Genomic DNA, 17,500 nt, shown 5'->3' on the forward strand with positions numbered 1-17,500 from the left:
CAAAATGTTACTCGAGTAAAAGTACAAAATATACCAAGTACCTTTTAGTACTTTTACTTTTGGTACTTTCGGTATTTAATACCAAAAGTAAAAGTACTAAAAATGATTGAAAATAGCAGATCTACAAGCTCTCAAGGCTTCATTGGGTGATTTGGGTCACTAATTGATAGTTTTGTGCAAACTATATTGTACGAGTTCAACTCAAATCTTATGGGGGTCCCTGGGTGGTCCCTGGGGTCTTCCACTCCACTACATCTCAGAGGCAAATATTGTACTTTTACTCCACTACAATTGTTTGAAAACTTTAGTTACTTTGTAGATTTTGATATTACAAAACGTAACCACTTCAGCCCTATACAATATATATACATTTCGGCTTTTTTTTAAAATAGCAGATCTACAAGCTTGTAGATCTGCTATTTTAAAAAGATGTTTCATACACTCGAAAGCTTGTGAAATGGGACATTTTTTGCATAACAAGTACTTTTACTTTTGCTGCTTTAAGTACATTTTGATGCCAATACTTTTGTACTTTTACTCGAGTACATTTTGAATTCCGGACTTTTTTTTTTTTTTTTACTTACGTAACAGAGTATTTCTACATTGCAGTCTCGATACTTTTACTTAAGTAAAAACATATGAGTACTTTTTCCCAACCACTGATATTAACTCCTTATATGGTCTCTTCCACAGATAACTCCACCCTGGTTGAGGAGGAGGAGTCGGCGTCCTCCAGGATTGAGAAGGCCAACGCTAACATCGGTACGTTTCTCCTTCAATCAGGGGGTCCAGGGACCCCCTAGGGCAGTGGTTCTCAAACTTTTTCATGTCAAGGACCCCCAAATTGACACTTATTAGCCCGCGGACCCCCATCAGAGAATTTTTTTTTTACGGCTCTAGCAGTGATTCTCAACCATTTCAAATTCAAGGACCCCCAATTTCACATGCATTAGGGCTACGGACCCTCATTTAAAGGCATTTATACCTCTGGGACCCCCATTTATATTGTAAAATCAATGCTAATTTAACTCTGAGAGTGTACAAATGGAACCAAATGGACCCGTTAGGGTCCATTTGGTTCCAAGTGTACACTCTCAGAGTTACAGACCCATAAGGCTCCATTTGGTGCCTAATCTATCATTTAGCTGGGGACCCCCTGGAACCCCCTCAAGTACCCCTGGGGGTCCCCGGACCCCACTTTGAGAACCAAGGCCCTAGGGCACCGCTTCTCAAAGTGGGGTCCGGGGACCCCCGCACCAGGGCAACTTGGGGGGGTTCCAGCTAGGGGGTCCCCAGCTAAATGTGTTTAATATAGCATCGCAATCATTTTAACCACTTTAACCTTTTATACTTTGGGCTATTCAAAAAATAGCAGATCTACAAGCTCATAGCGCGGCACCGAGTGCCGCGCTATGAGCTTGTAGATCTGCTATTTTTGAAAAACTTGGTGAAAATGTGTGCACATTTTTAAGCGGACATTTGTAACTCAAATCTTTGCTTCATGGGGGGTCCCTGGAACAACATATTTTGAGATGGGGGGGGGGCCCGTATGATAGGATAATTTTCTTACATTAAAGGGATAGTTCACCCCCAAAATGACATTTGGTTCCATTTGTCAGGGTGGGTCAGGGTGGGGGGTCTCCAGTTCAAATCTGATTATTTTGGGGGGTCGTGGAATGAAAAGTAGTTTGGGAACCCTTGCTCTAGAGGTACTGAAGGCTTTCAGGCTGTTTTTATTTGTGTCTCTGGATTAGAATGAATTCATGGATATTTTTGAAGTTTTTGTCTCATTCCTAAGACAATAATTTGATGACCGGCGACCTTTCCACAGGAGCAGCTTTTTCATATTTATCACACATTTTGTTATTTTCCCCATACAGTACGTACATGACAGGTGAAAAAAAAAACATTTAAAAAAATAGTTATCATAATGAAACTTCCCCAGTTGATTACTTACATGAAGACAATGATTTATCGTATTATACGGTTTCTGAAATTGTATATTTAAATATGCAAATTGAATTCCGTACTTTTTACTTGTAACAGAGTATATTTCTGCATTGCAGTATCGACACTGTTACTCGAGTAAAACAAGTACTTTTTTCCCACCAATGACAGACTATGTGTTTTTCTTTTGTCCAAAACAATGCTGTCAAAAAACAAACTGAACTGATCGTTGTGCTGACACTGACAGAACATTTATGTTTCTCCCCGTGTGTCCCCAGGAGACTACGAGGACGAGGAGATGAGGATCGTGGACATGGACATCGCCGTGCCGACGGGCCTGGGGAACGCTGACCCGTGTACCGGACGAACGCGCAGCTGTCTGTGGCCCAAAGCTACCGACGGACGCGTCTACGTTCCCTTCACCATCTCCAACCAGTACGGTACGGATATACGCTAATGCAGTGGTTCTCAAAGTGGGGTCTGCCGGGGACCCCCAGGGGTACTTGAGGAGGGGGTTCCAGGGGGTCCCCGCAGCTAAATGATAGATTAGGCACCAAATGGACCCTTATGGGTCTGTAACTCTGAGAGCGTACAAATGGAACCAAATGGACCCGTTAGGGTCCATTTGGTTCCATTTGTACACTCTCAGAGTTAAATCAACATTGATTTTACAATATAAGTGGGGGTCCCAGAGGTATAAATGCCTTTAAATGAGGGTCTGTAGCCCTAATGCATGTCAATCTGGGGGTCCTTGAATTTGAAATGGTTGAGAATCACTGCTAGAGAGCCGTAAAAACAATCTTCTCTTATATGGGGGGTCCCTGGCTTATCTTTTCAAATGGAGGTCCGCGGGCTAATAAGTGTCAATTTGGGGGTATTCAAAATGTACTCGAGTAAAAGTCCAAAAGTGTTGGTATCATATTTATCACACATTTTGTTATTTTCCCCATACGTACATGACAGGTCAAAGGACAAAATTGAATGCCTTACTTTTACTTGTAACAGAGTATTTCTATATTGCAGTATTTGAGTGCTTTTTCCATCACTGCATTGTTATGAGATTATTACAGTAGTAATAACCTTGTAATCAGATTATTAAAGTTGTAATGACATTGTAATAAGAGTATTACAGTTTTAAAGACATTGTAATAAGAGTACTAAAGTAGTAATACCATTGTGTAATTATTAAAGTAGTAATAACATTGTAATCAGATTATTACAGTAGTAATAACATTGTAATCAGATTATTAAAGTTGTAATAACATGTAATAAAACCTTTCCAGCGGCCAACGAGAGGAACGTGATCCTCCAGGGTCTGAACTCCTTCACTCAGACGACCTGCGTCCGTTTCTACCAGCGAAGAAACGAGAGAGCCTTCCTGAACATCCAGTCTCGCCAAGGGTACACACACACACACACACACACACACACACACACACACACACACACACACACACACACACACACACACACACACACACACACACACACACACACACACACACACACAGACACACACACACACACACACAGTGTAGTTACCTTGCCATGATGTAACTCCAAAGGTGAACAAGAAATCTCAACTAATTGCTCCATTGATTAGAAATTGATAGTTCAAAAATATGCTCCTCATTGACATACATTGTACGGTGAAACAGCTCTCAAAGTCACTCTTTTAGCACGTAAACGAACACAAACAAAGTTGATTCAGACAATATAGAACATCACCAAACCCACTACTGTTTGTTTTTTTCATAAAAAATGTTAACTATCTGTTGATTTTTCTATTTTTATCAAGAAGAAAAGCCCCTGAGCAAATATTGTACTTTTTACTCCACTACAATTATTTGAAAACTTTAGTTACTTTGTAGATTTTGATTATTATTACAAAACACACATTAACCACTTCAACCCTATATACATTTTGGCCATTTGAAAATAGCAGATCTACAAGCTCACAATGCGTCGCGACGCGACGCATTGTGAGCTTGTAGATCTGCTATTCTCAAATGATTCTTTTATACATTTGAAAAGTTAACATGGGACATTCTGCATAATGAGTAGCTTCTACTTTTAGTACTTTAAGTACATTTTGATGCCAATGCTTTCGTACTTTTACTCAAGTAAATGTTTTAATTCCAGACTTTTCACTTGTAAACAGAGTATTTCTACATGACTGGTATTGATGTGTGAGTACTTTCTCCATCCCATCCCATACCTCAGGTGCTCCTCCTTCGTGGGTCGCCAGGGCAACGGGCAGCCGGTGTCCCTCCAGAGGCGGGGATGCATCTTCCTGGGAACCATCCAGCACGAGCTGCTCCACGCGCTGGGCTTTGACCACGAGCAGACCCGCTCTGACCGAGACCAGAACGTACGCATCCTGCTGCAGAACGTCCAGCCTGGTGGGTCCTGCACACACACACACACACACACACACACACACACACACACACACACACACACACACACACACACACACACACACACACACACACACACACACACACACACACACACACACAGGGGGTCCCCACAGGATTAGCTTTAATGTTTAACATAGTTTTCTCTCTCAACACAGTAGATAATTCCTTTCATTTTAACAGGTCGTTCATGAAAGTCCTTGCGGTCTTGTTTCCAATGAGAACCTGTGAGCAATTAGGGGTTAAGAGTCTTGCTCAGGGACAAATTTCATTTCATCGTCACATATGCTGGCCTGGCCTGGAATCGAACCTGGGGCAACCAGGGCCTCTGGCCCCCCAGGCGGGCTCACTAACCACTCAGCTATGGCCGCCCCCAGTAAACAAACCAACATACAGTATGAGTACAGGGTTTCTGTACATTTATAAAAGTTACAATTTAATGACTTTTGTCAAATATTACGTAAGAAAGAGGCAAACATTCCAAGGGGGTTCCAGGGGGTCCCCAGCTAAATGATAGATTAGGCACCAAATGGACCCTTATGGGTCTGTAACTCTGAGAGTGTACAAATGGACCCGTTAGGGTCCATTTGGTTCCATTGGTCAGGGTGGGTCAGGGTGGGGGGTCCCCAGTTCAAATATGATTCTTTTTTGGGGTCTCCAGTTCAAATCTGATTATTTTGGGGGGTCGTGGAATGAAAAGTACTGTAAGGTACTGAAGGCTTTCAGGCTGTTTTTATTTGTGTTTCATCATTAGTCTCACTGGATTAGAACTACAAGAGGACCGGAACAAATCTAAACACTAAATCAAACAAAATATACACCTACATCTCTTTCTGATACTTTGTTTGGATGGCACTTGCACGGCGTGTGTGTGTGTGTGTGTGTGCGTGTGCGTGTGCGTGTGCGTGTGCGTGTGCGTGTGCGTGTGCGTGTGCGTGTACGTCTGTGAATTCTAATCGATCTCATGTCTCCTCCAGGAACGGAGTTTAATTTCCGCAAGATCCAGACCAGGAACCTGAACACTCCGTACAACTACAGATCTGTCATGCACTATTCAGGGTAAACCGCACAATACATTTTATACATTATTTCACTGTCAAACATGTTTGGGGTCATTGTAACGTCTACTCAGGCTTTATGTTTCACCCAGACCGTTTATAAGTTGCTTGATTCAATATTAATACTTAGATATTTGATATTCATTTTATCAGACACACCCCCTTCCTATACAAACCCATTGTAACTTCAAACTCCATTTTTAACATGTTAGATTCATCAGAAACACCCGTCCTTGTTTCTGGTGACTCATACTGCCCTCCTAATACGTGAGGGGCCGTGTTTTTGGACCTTTTTCATTATTTTTAAAATATATTTGTCGGGAAAAAAAAAAAATACAATAAAACATTGCTCCGCCATTTCTCAGCCATTTCGTGATTATTCCTGTCTTACCTCACTTTGAAAGAGACACAGACTCTTTCAAAGTGACACATCTATTTATAGGCCGCTATACATCATGCGTCTCACTAGCCAATCCGAGCACACTCTTTCAACGTATTGTCACGTGTCACGTGAGGCTTGACCAATGTTAGCTTGGCCGAGGGGGGGGGCGGAAAGTGAAAACATAGTCTCCTGGCGGAGACAATGAAAAACATAATCGAAAAAAAACACGTATCACGTATTAGGAGGGCAGTATGAGTCACCAGAACCATGGACGAGTGTTTTTGATTAATCTAACAAGATCAAAATGGAGTTTGAAGGAAGGGTAAAATTAATATCAAATGATATCAGATATCTAAATACTGAATAAATCAACTTATAAACTGTCTGCAGGTGAAACACAAAAGCCTGAGCAGACGTTAAAATGAGCCCACACACATGTTAAGCTTTTAGTGTAGGCCTATAACAGGGCTGATGAAACTCTGATGATGCAGAGGGCCGCTATATTTCCACACTCACTCCAGAGGGACAATTATTTGTATGACAATTAAACGTCAACTTAAAATGTTGTAACGGAGACAGCTCTATTAAGAATCGCTGTTCTATAATGCATTGGTTCTCATAGTGGGGTCCGGGGACCCCCAGGGGTCCTTGTGGGGGGGGGGGGCTCCAGGGGGGTCCGCAGCAAAATGTGTTTAATATAGCATCACAATTTTAACCAATTTAACCTTTTATACTTAGGGCTATTCAAAAATAGCAGATCTACAAGCTCATAGCGCGGCACTCGGTGAGGCACTCGGTGAGCTTGTAGATCTGCTATTTTTGAAAAATCGGGAAAATGTGTGCAAATCTTTGAATATAACATTTCTTTAAGCGAAGGTTCGTAACTCAAATCTTTGCTTCCTGGGGGAGGGGGGGGAGGGTCCCTGAAACAAAATATTTTGACATGGGGGGGTCCCCGACCACCAAATACATATCATTTTGGGGGTCCTTGACATGAAAAAGTCTGGAAAAAACGCCGCTATAATCTCCTCAGCCGACAGTAAACGTCATGTGACTCTGTGTGTGTGTGTGTGTGTGTGTGTGTGTGTGTGTGTGTGTGTGTGTGTGTGTGTGTGTGTGTGTGTGTGTGTGTGTGTGTGTGTGTGTTGTGTGTGTGTGTGTGTGTGTGTGTGTGTGTGTGTGTGTGTGTGTGTGTGTGTGTGTGCGCGTGCGTGTGTGTGTGTTTTTTGTTTTTCTCCACGGTTTTAGCACCGCCTTCTCCCGGAACGGCCGTCCCACCATCGTGCCGATCCCCAACCCCAACGTCCGCCTGGGCAACAGCCAGATCGACCCCACCGACATTCTGAGGGTCAACCGCCTCTACCAATGCAGTACGTATTATTATAGCTACTGTTCTGTCAGCCTGGGACCAATAATGATGATAATAATAATAATACACTGGATTTTAGTCAGGGGATATTAAAAAAGTCTTGGAATAAATTCCTTACCAAAACAAATCTTCACCAATGTGTTTGTAAAGGTGTCTAGTAACACATCTCACAAAGACTGAAATGCAGTTTCCCTAGGAGAATTTCTGACAGCTCTTTAAAGTTGGGGTACCCACCATAACCTTGGTTAAAAAAAAAATCCCCCCCAAATAAATCTGAATTTAATTTTGTTTTAAGTAGCATGTGAGGTGTCAAACTAGGGTGTTTTTATGATTCTGAATCCATTGCAATCATTTGTTTTGCACCAAAACCACTCCTTGGGCTAAAAACGGCCCAATCTCAATGGGCTTTTTACACAAAAAGTATACGCTATGGCCGTTTTTAGCCCCAGGAGTGGTTTTGGTGCAAAAAAAAATGATTACAATGGATTCAAAATCATAAAAACACCCTAGTTTGACACCTCACATGCTACTTAAAACAGAATTAAATTTGGATTTTTTTTTTTAGATTTGTTTTTAACCAAAAATTCTCCTAGGGAAACTGAATTTCAGTCTTTGTGAGATGTGTTACTAGACACCTTTACAAACACATTGGTGAAGATTTTTTTTGGTAAGGAATTTATTCCAAGATTGGAAAATATTCTGCTAATATCCCCTGACTATTTATATAGCAGCCCCTTTCATGACATAAATGCAGCTCGAAGGGCTTTACGCCAGTGGTTCTCAAACTTTTTCATGTCAAGGACCCCCAAATTGACACTTATTAGCCCGCGGACCCCCATTTGAAAAGATAAGCCAGGGACCCCCATAAGAGAAGTTTTTTTTTTTTACGGCTCTAGCAGTGATTCTCAACCATTTCATTTTCAAGGACCCCCCAGTTTGACATGCATTAGGTCTACAGACCCTCATTTTAAAGGCATTTATACCTCTGGGACCACAATTTATATTGTAAAATCAATGTTAATTTAACTCCTGAGAGTGTACAAATGGAACCAAATGGACCCGTTAGGGTCCATTTGGTTCCATTTGTACACTCTCAGAGTTACAGACCCATAAGGGTCCATTTGGTTCCATTTGTACACTCAGAGTTACAGACCCATAACCATTTTCTGATCTGGTCAGGAGCGGAAATAACTTAAAGGAGTAGTTCACCCAAATAATGACTTATTCTCTATCAATTACTCACCCCATGAAGCCTTGAATTCACAAGGATTTTTTCGTTTTTGTGGCATTCCTGAGACAATAATTTGATTACCGGCGGAAAGTTGCTATAAGACTCAAAGGAGTCTCCTACCGGAGAGACCACCGCAATGGCTTAGGAATGCGACAAAAACTAAAAAAAATCTCCATGAATTCAATGCTTCATGGGGCGTGTAATTGATAGGAAATAAGTCATATTTTGGGTGAACTCCTCCTTTAATGTCATCAGGCGGCCGGAGCCAACAGCCAGAACCAAGGGTGCCGGTGTCACCCAAAATAATTCCCCGCGATCAAGGGCATCATCATTGTTAGGGCTCTATCCAATAAGGGGTGCAGTACGTTAGTCCGACAGCGCATTCCTCCGACAGCGCAGCGCTCCGACGTTTCCAATACTAAACCCGAACCAAACCCGCACCCTAACCCTAACCGCATGCGGATGCCACATAGTCGGAGAAAAGGTCTGTCGGATTAACGCATGCCTCCCCCCAATAAGACCCTTGACGCGGTGTAGCTTTAGCTCATAGGAATAGTTGGTTTGGTATGTCCGTCTTTTATTATACAACTCGTAGCGACTGGCGAGACTAAACCAGTAGTTATCGATTCAGCATTTAAATGGGGATTGGGGAAACTATGGTGATATATGATGGAGAAATTAAGGAAATATTGGGAAATATGATGCTATGAGGCTAACGCTATGATGCTATGAGGCTAACGCTATCATGAGCTAACGCGGCTAACAAGGTCTGCTTTGTGATTGGTTGCTCCTCGGCAGACACGTTTGAACCCATGATCCCCCCGAAGGAGGTGCTGGACCAGATATGAAACACTGATGATGCAATCAAAGGTAAGGAACTGACATTATTTATTCATTTAACCCGTTAAAACCGGGAAAGTATCCGTGTCATTGTATTGTGGGATCGCTTTAGCGATCACACACTAATGTTAACTTCACTATTTACTAATTATTATTATTATTCCCCCCCGTTTATTGGGTCATTTCAATGGAGAAATGCCATTTAGAGCAGTGGTTCTCAAACTTTTTCATGTCAAGGACCCCCAAATTGACACTTATTAGCCCGCGGACCCCCATTTCAAAAGATATGCCAGAGACCCCCCATAAGATTAGATTTTTTACGGCTCTCTAGCAGTGATTCTCAACCATCTTAATTTCAAGGACCCCCATTTTGACATGCATTAAGGCTACGGACCCCCATTTAATGGCATTTACCTCTGGGACCCCAATTCATATTGTAAAATCAATGTTAATGTAACTCTGAGAGTGTACAAATGGAACCAAATGGACCCGTTAGGGTCCATTTGGTTCCATTTGTACACTCTCAGAGTTACAGACCCATAACGGGTCCATTTGGTTCCTGTCCATCATTTAGCTGGGGACCCCCTGGAACCCCCTCAAGGACCCCTGGGGGTCCCCGGACCCCACTTTGAGAACCAACGATTTAGTGACGTCATAATGCATAATGCCATTCTAGTGACGTCATAATACTGATGTCATTGTATTATGACCCTACTATAACACTACTAACACTATCAATACTCAATACCAGCTCAACAGTCTTAGCGATCCCACACTGTATCTTCAGGAGCAGTACTTTATAGTTATATTATATATGTTGTTTTTCAGAAAACTCGTAGAACATTTTGTTTAAAACTAGTGATTCTCAAAATGTGCAGCTCACGGCACGTCACTGCTATTTTTGAATATTTTTGAAAAATCTCTTTTATGCCTGGCACAAAACATTTTCAGATGGGGGTCCATGGCCAAATTCATTTCATTTTGGGGGTCGTTGGCACTTGTCTTAAAGGGTTAAATGGTTCTATTTGTGGGTCTCTATCTTGGGCACCACCGTACCACTTATGCCTAAACACTGCTTGTTGCACTATTTTGAAAAACATTGTAAAATAGTTCAAATAGCCGAGAATACATCCACACGTTATGAGCTTGTAGATCGGCTATTTTAACTATTTTAAAATATTTTCCAAAATAGTAAAACATGCCTAAAGGTTTTGGCATAATATGTTTAAAGTAGAGTAATGGGATTACTAGCGGGTGTAGAGTAGAGTAATGGGATTACTAGCGGGTGTAGAGTAGAGTAATGGGATTACTAGCGGGTGTAGAGTAGAGTAATGGGATTACTAGCGGGTGTAGAGTAGAGTAATGGGATTACTAGCGGGTGTAGAGTAGAGTAATGGGATTACCAGCGGGTGTAGAGTAGAAACATTTTGTGTTGTTCATATTTAAAGCCAGTTCTTTAGTATTTTTTATGTTTTCACTTTCCTTAAAGAAGTGGTTCTCAAAGTGGGGTCTGGGGACCCTTGAGGGCCTTTATAGGGCAGTGGTTCTCAACCTTTTGCAGGCCGTGACCCCCCCAAATAATCATAAATTAACTGGGGAGGGACCCCCCACCCTGACAAGCACTTGGAATGGTGGGGGAATGGTTGAGGCATTATATTTTCAGTTAGATTAAAATTGTGAAAATAGCAGATCTGCTATTTTCCCAATTTTTGCCTCTTTCTTATATTATTTGATACTACACATTTGCACTATAGCAGATCTACAAGCTCAGCTTATAATGTGTGCCTATTTTTGTCCCCCTACACAGATGTCTTTCCTGTTGTCTCCAGCAGAGGGAGCTGTAGGAGGAGGACGAGAAGAAAGAACATGTTAGTCTGATGGGATACGCTCTGATGTAATCCATATTTACTTTGTTTTCACTTTACTTGATTATTATGCTTAGATTTGAGCAAACATAAAAAAAAACAATAAAAAAAAAAGACTGTGGCATTATATATCAACCTGTTAATGTATATTTATTTATGTCTCCAGTGTTAAATATCATCATCTGTTGGGCATTTACTCAAGTACTGTACTTAAGTAACATTTTGAGGTATTTTTTTTACTTTACTGGAGTATTTCCAGTACTTTTACTTGTACTCCACTACATCTCAGAGGCAAATATTGTACTTTTACGGCCTCCAGGTGGCGCTATAACAGGCCCATGTGAAAATCTTAAGGCAGATGTTCTGAATTGGCATCCAGGGAGTGTGTAGAAAGTAGTCATTCTGCAGAATGTCCCAGTTCAGTTTTCAGATGTATAAAAATCTTTTGAAAATAGCAGATCTACAAGCTCACAATGCGTCCATTGTGCGTCCAAGCTCACAATGCGTCCATTGTGCGTCCAAGCTCACAATGCGTCCAGGAGGCTGAACGACTTGAACCCCAGCATTCATACTCTGGGGGAGAACGTTCACATTGTGAACTTGTAGATCGGCTATTTTTTGGCAAAGAGATGTGGTGTAGACAGGACAGGGGGGGGGGAAAGCAGTTCAAGTACAAGTAGCCTAAAGCTCTAACTCAGGTCTGGTTTAGGTACTCACTCTATCAGTCAGTGGTGTAAAGTAACTAAGTACATTTACTTAAGTACTGTACTTAAGTAAAATGTTGAGGTATTGTTTACTTTACTGGATAATTTCCAATTTCCAATTTCCAATACTTTTACTTTTACTCCACTACAATTGTTTGAAAACTTTAGTTACTAGTTACTTTGTAGATTTAAATTATGATATTATGAAACATACATTAACCACTTCAGCCCTATTTTATACATTGGCTATTGAGGACCCCCAGTTTGGAATGCATTAGGCTGAGGACCCCCATTAATGACATTTCAATCTCAGGGACCCCAATTTATATTGTAAAATCAATGTTAATTTAACTTTGAGAGTGTACAAATGGAACCAAATGGACCCGTTAAGGGTCCATTTGGTTACATTTGTACACTCTCAGAGTTACAGACCTGTAAGGGTCCATTTGGTTCCTAACCATCCATCATTTAGCTGGGGACCCCCTGGAACTCCCTCAAGGACCCCTTGGGGGTCCCCACTTTGAGAACCAATGCTTTAGAGCAGTGGTTTTCAACCTCTTTCATACCAAGGACCCCTAACATTGATATACATTTGGCCGCGGACCCCCATCTGAAAAGGTTTTGTGCCAGGGACCCCCAGAAGATATTTGTGTTTTAAAAAAAAATGCAAAATTCTACAAAATTCTTCAAACACTTTCAAGATTTCTTTTTCGAGAATGTTCAAAAAATAGCAGATCTACCAGCTCGCTGGGAGCTTGTATATCTGCTATTTTTTTGAATAGCCGACGTATTCACCTGTTTCCTGTGTGTTTTCCACTTCCTGTCGATTTCCAATCCAATGAAATCCAATGAAACTGGTCAGATGACCAATGATATCCAATAAAATCGACAGGAAGTGGAAAACACACATCCTAGGAAACAGGTGAAGACAATATGGATAAAAGGGGGGGGGGGGGGGTGTATTAACACCTTTTGCTGGGGACCCCCTGGAACCCCCTCCTCGATGACCACTGGTGGTCCCCGGACCACTTGTTGAGAACCACTGCTTTATAGGCGATTTTAATATAGGATCAAGACAGTAAAAAAAAATGTAAACACCCCTTTTTTTCTCCCCAATTTAGTGGTTAAGCCAAACCACACCCATGTCTTGTGTTGTCAGCGTTGCTGTACCACCCCCAGACTCCGCTGGGCGGGCATTTTGCCACCACCGCGCCAGCACCCGAGAGAAAGCTCAAATTAAAATAAAACAGAAGCGTAAGGAAGTATAAATTACAGTACAGCAGAAACCCTCAATGAAAGCCAAAGCTTTCAAACAGAAAGTCTTTAGATGTGATTTAAATGAGCTGAGAGCTTGTTCCACATGTGGACAGTGGTGGAACAAGCTACTCACGCGTTTTACTTAAGTAAAAGTATCAATACTGAAATGTAGAAATACTCTGTAACAAAGGAAAAGTCCTGTGTTCAAAATGTCACTTGAGTAAAAGTACAAAAGTATTGGCATGAAAATGTACCTAAAGAACCAAAAGTAAATGTACTCATTATGCAGAAGTTTTCAAATGTATAAAAATCATTTGAAAATAGCCGATCTACAAGCTCACAATGCGTCGCATCGCGACGCATTGTGAGCTTGTAGATCTGCTATTTTCAAACGGCCGAAATGTATATATATAGGGCTGAAGTGGTTAATGTATGTTTTGTAATAATAATCAAAATCTACAAAGTACGTTTTCAAATAATTGTAGTGGAGTAAAAGTATGATATTTGGATCCGAGACGTAGTGGAGTAGAAGTAAAAAGTACTGGACATTTGAAATGCTCCAGTAAAGTAAAACATACCTCAAAATTGTACTTAAGTACAGTACTTGAGTACATGTACTTAGTTACTTTCCAACACTGTGGAGCATAAAAAAAACCCTGAACACTGCGTCTAAAGCACCTCTAAAGTGCTGCCAGTTGAAAACCCCATAGCCCGTATAGCCCACGAGCAGCCAGTCTGTAATCTATGTAGCAGAGCCAGGCGGTACGCCCGCCTGCCCGCCCGACAATAAAACCCTAGAACAACCAGTTACTTTCACCACATTACTGAGGTTTAGGAACGCATCTGTGTCAATGTTAAGGTTTCTTTGGCTATTCCAAAAAATAGCAGATCTACAAGCTCATAGCGCGGCACCGAGTGCCGCGCTATGAGCTTGTAGATCTGCTATTTTTTGTGGAGAAAAAACGTGACAAAGATTTTGCAAATCTTTGAATATATATGTATTCTTTTTTTTAAAGCGAACATTTTAACTCAAATCTTTGCTTCTGTGGGGGTCCCTGGAACAACATACTTTGAGATGGGGGGGTCGGCGGCCAAACCCATATAATTTAGGGGGTCCTTGATGTGAAAAAGTTTGAGAACCACTGGTCTAAAGCGAGGAAGGTTTTGAAAAGAAAAAGACGCCGACGTCATTTTCTCTATCATGCAAAATTCCAGCGGGCAGATTGGTCTCACTGGGTGACAGACTCATAACATTGGAGTCTATGAGAGCCGGCTGGACAGCTTATGAACAAACACTATTTCTGAACGACTGTGAAGGTTGGCCGATGGCTCAAGGCTCCAAAAAGGTTGACAATTAAAGTCCAGAATGTAGATTTGGGTATATATTCATTTCTCCCAAAACAACAAACACCAACAGTCCTGTGCAGTATTTACAGTGCAGGCCTAGGCAAAATTCATAGGTTAACCGAAAGGAATCAAAAATAATAAAGACGTCTACATGTAGACGTAGAAAAAATGGATAACTGCAGACAAAAAGACAAAACAACTCAGGCAGTGCTATAACAGGCCATACCTTACTACAACTAAGGCCCTGAAGGCTCTCTCCCCTGACTGGTGTCTGTTGCCAGGCCAAACACACACAGTCAACTTGGCTCATCCCAACCTGCCCTTTATACCAGGTGGATCCTACCAAGACAATGACCTGTAATTGATAATCAATTAACTCCAATAAAGCCACATTATGGGCCATGAGTTACTTACACAATTACATAAGGAATTTACCAACAATTCAAATACATTTCCTAAGCACCAATGAATTCCCAAACTTAAAACAGAGTACTCTTAAACATGGACAAACACCCCTCGTCCTCTACAGTACTTGGCACCTCCCAAGCAAGCAGGATTGCCAGTACTGCAGAGGAGAGACAGGTGACAAACAATCACTCATTTCACACAGTTTTCAAATATATACTCGAAAAGCTTAAAACCATTGAATCAGTGGCGTGCACAGACATTTTGAGGGGCAGGCGCTCAAGTAAATTATACTTTTTCTTGTTTACTTGGTCTGCTCTTTTTTTCCCTCTACAGTGTAGAGGGAAAAAAAGAGCAGACCAAGTAAACCAAAAACATTTTTTTGGCAAAGAGCTATAGGTGTACACTGTAGAGTCTACACCTATAGCTCTTTGCCAAAAATAGCAGATCTACAAGCCCACAACGCCTCGCAGCGCGAGGCGTTGTGGGCTTGTAGATCTGCTATTTTTGGCTAAAGTTCTCCTCAGAAAAGGGATGCTAGGTTTCGAGTGGTTAGGTAAAAAGAAAAATAATATCACATAAAGGATTTGGCGGACCCCCTGTAGTAACTCTTGAGGACCCCCTAGGGGTCCCGGACCCCCTGTTGAAGACCCCTGCTGTAGACTTCTTTTTTTTCAAAAGGGCACTTCTGGTCAAGAGGGCAAAGGGCAGGTGCTCTAGCACCACCTAGAGTCTATCTGTGCACGTCCCTGCATCTGTGCACGTCCTTGTGATCGTTATCAATGCACAGATGTCCATGATGATTGTAAGAAAGCATGCAATACAAAACTGAGACACTTCCAAGCCGGCTTGATGTTAAACTGGAAGCAGTTATATAGTTTGTGTGCATGCAAAGTTACTGTTCTTGTCTATAGGGCACGGCTTGCCCCGTGACAGAGGCCTTTATATAAACTAGACCATACCCGGTCGACGCATCCGTGGGGGGATATGCGCACATGATCTGGCAACCCGGGAGGCAGTTCGTCCCATAGCTGGGCAGCCCCGTAACCATGGCGACAGTGTTTGACACAAAAACGCTAATAAGAAGCTGAGATTTGATGAAATTGAAAAACGGGCTTCACAGTTAAGTTCAGATGGTAATGGTCAATGGCTGTGTGCAAAATCAGAGCAATTGGTCCAGCCAGTGAGGAGAACCGGGTATCTTCACCTACTCACTCACTCACTCACTCACTCACCACTACAGACGGACAGAGGTTACTAGAATTATAGTAGGATACTCGGCTCAGGAAAATAAAAGAAGACATAATATCACACATTGTTTTCTGCTGTGTTGCTTTTCGACGTGAACACTGTATAATCTTATAGAGGTATCTAAAGAGCACAAAGTATGTTTCTGAACGGCCAAAGTATAGTGAGACTCTCAACCATTTCCTGTCTGGCGAGTCAAATCTCTCGATACCTCCGAGACAGAAACGAGACCTGCCGCTGTTTAGATGCCTCAATGAAACTATGTTCTGTGCACGTGGAAAAGCAAGTGATAATATATAGTGAAGCTAGCTGGCCGTTTGTGTGAGAGAATGAGAGAGGGTTAGGGTTAGATAAAAGCTCTCTCTCTCTCTCTGTGTGTGTGTGTGTGTGTGTGTGTGTGTGTGTGTGTGTGTGTGTGTGTGTGTGTGTGTGTGAGACGCAGTCAGTGGGGCAAACGCAGTCCCCACGAAAAATATTTACGATTCTGTCCCTATCGGTACATAACTCGGACGGCGCGTAGTCGACTAGCAGGACCATCGGCTGGTCACCTGATTCGGATGCTATCAATGCATAGAATGGGAGATTATCACATTCTATCAGACCATTGAATGGGCGAAGTAGGCGACCTACTGTCTACCCCGCGATTTATCAGACCATTCATTGGGCGTAATCAGGAGCTACTGACCTACCGACGGAGATGACTTAAATACTTCAGTTTCGGTTTTGGTTTTGGTTGTTTCGGTTTCGGACCATGACGGAGGCGCGCAGTCTCAGGCGAGCTGGAGCCCCGCGACGGGCCACCGAAGGAGCTAAGGCGACTGAGTTGCCGTCCGGAGCGGTGCGACGCTCACCTGTGCCTACTCAGCGCCGTTCGAGTTATGTACCGATACGGACAGAATCGTAAATATTGTTGTGGGGACTGCTCCGCCTCCGTCGGTAGGTCAGTAGCTCCTGATTACGCCCAATGAATGGTCTGACAAATCGCGGGGTAGACGGTAGCTCGCCTACTTCGCCCATTCAATGGTCTGATAAAACGTGATAATCTCCCATTCAATGCATTGATAGCATTCGAAGCCGGTGGGCTGGTCGTTGCGGGCACTCGCGCCTGGAGGCGCTCGGGCGCAACTCCTCAGCCTCAAGGTCTGCTGAGTCGGCGCGCCTCCGTCATGGTCCAAAACTATACTTTATCGGCGAAAAAAAGTAGTCCGCGGATGACTGAAAATTCCCCTCTTAAATAAAGCCATTTATAATGAACCTCGCACAACTGATTGATTATATATTTATAATGAATGTCGGGCGAAATGTCTGGGCGAAACGTCTGGGGGTGGGTGGGCGAAATGTATGGGCGAAATGTCTGGGGGTGGGCGAAATGTCCGCTCAAAAACACGGGCGAAATGGATTTAAGGCGAAATGTCTGGTTACCTTCC

At 42.4% G+C, this 17,500-nt stretch overlaps 2 protein-coding genes across 2 annotated transcripts in view; both read left to right on the plus strand.

Moving 5' to 3' along the window:
• The window catches only part of LOC311045388 (low choriolytic enzyme-like), a 12,487-nt gene extending 1,246 nt beyond the window's left edge, over positions 1 to 11,241 (plus strand). Inside the window, exons 3-10 of the mRNA XM_084057234.1 lie at positions 694 to 762; positions 2,226 to 2,387; positions 3,231 to 3,348; positions 4,171 to 4,349; positions 5,345 to 5,426; positions 7,056 to 7,177; positions 9,206 to 9,277; positions 11,055 to 11,241. Of these exons, the coding sequence (XP_083913360.1) occupies positions 694 to 762; positions 2,226 to 2,387; positions 3,231 to 3,348; positions 4,171 to 4,349; positions 5,345 to 5,426; positions 7,056 to 7,177; positions 9,206 to 9,255 (782 nt within the window). The 3' untranslated portion in view covers positions 9,256 to 9,277; positions 11,055 to 11,241. The remainder of the gene's footprint in view (positions 1 to 693; positions 763 to 2,225; positions 2,388 to 3,230; positions 3,349 to 4,170; positions 4,350 to 5,344; positions 5,427 to 7,055; positions 7,178 to 9,205; positions 9,278 to 11,054) is intronic.
• Positions 11,242 to 17,442: 6,201 nt separating this feature from the next.
• Positions 17,443 to 17,500, plus strand: part of LOC311048501 (hatching enzyme 1.2-like) — a gene marked incomplete at its 5' end in the record, with an annotated part of 17,559 nt that continues 17,501 nt past the window's right edge. The window contains one exon of the mRNA XM_084061760.1: positions 17,443 to 17,500. This exon is cut by the window's right edge and continues 79 nt beyond it. Coding sequence (XP_083917886.1) covers positions 17,443 to 17,500 — 58 coding nt within the window.

This window comes from Gymnoscopelus microlampas, assembly GCF_963454915.1.
Source record: "Gymnoscopelus microlampas genome assembly, chromosome: 1".
Classification (NCBI taxonomy): Eukaryota; Metazoa; Chordata; class Actinopteri; order Myctophiformes; family Myctophidae; genus Gymnoscopelus; species Gymnoscopelus microlampas.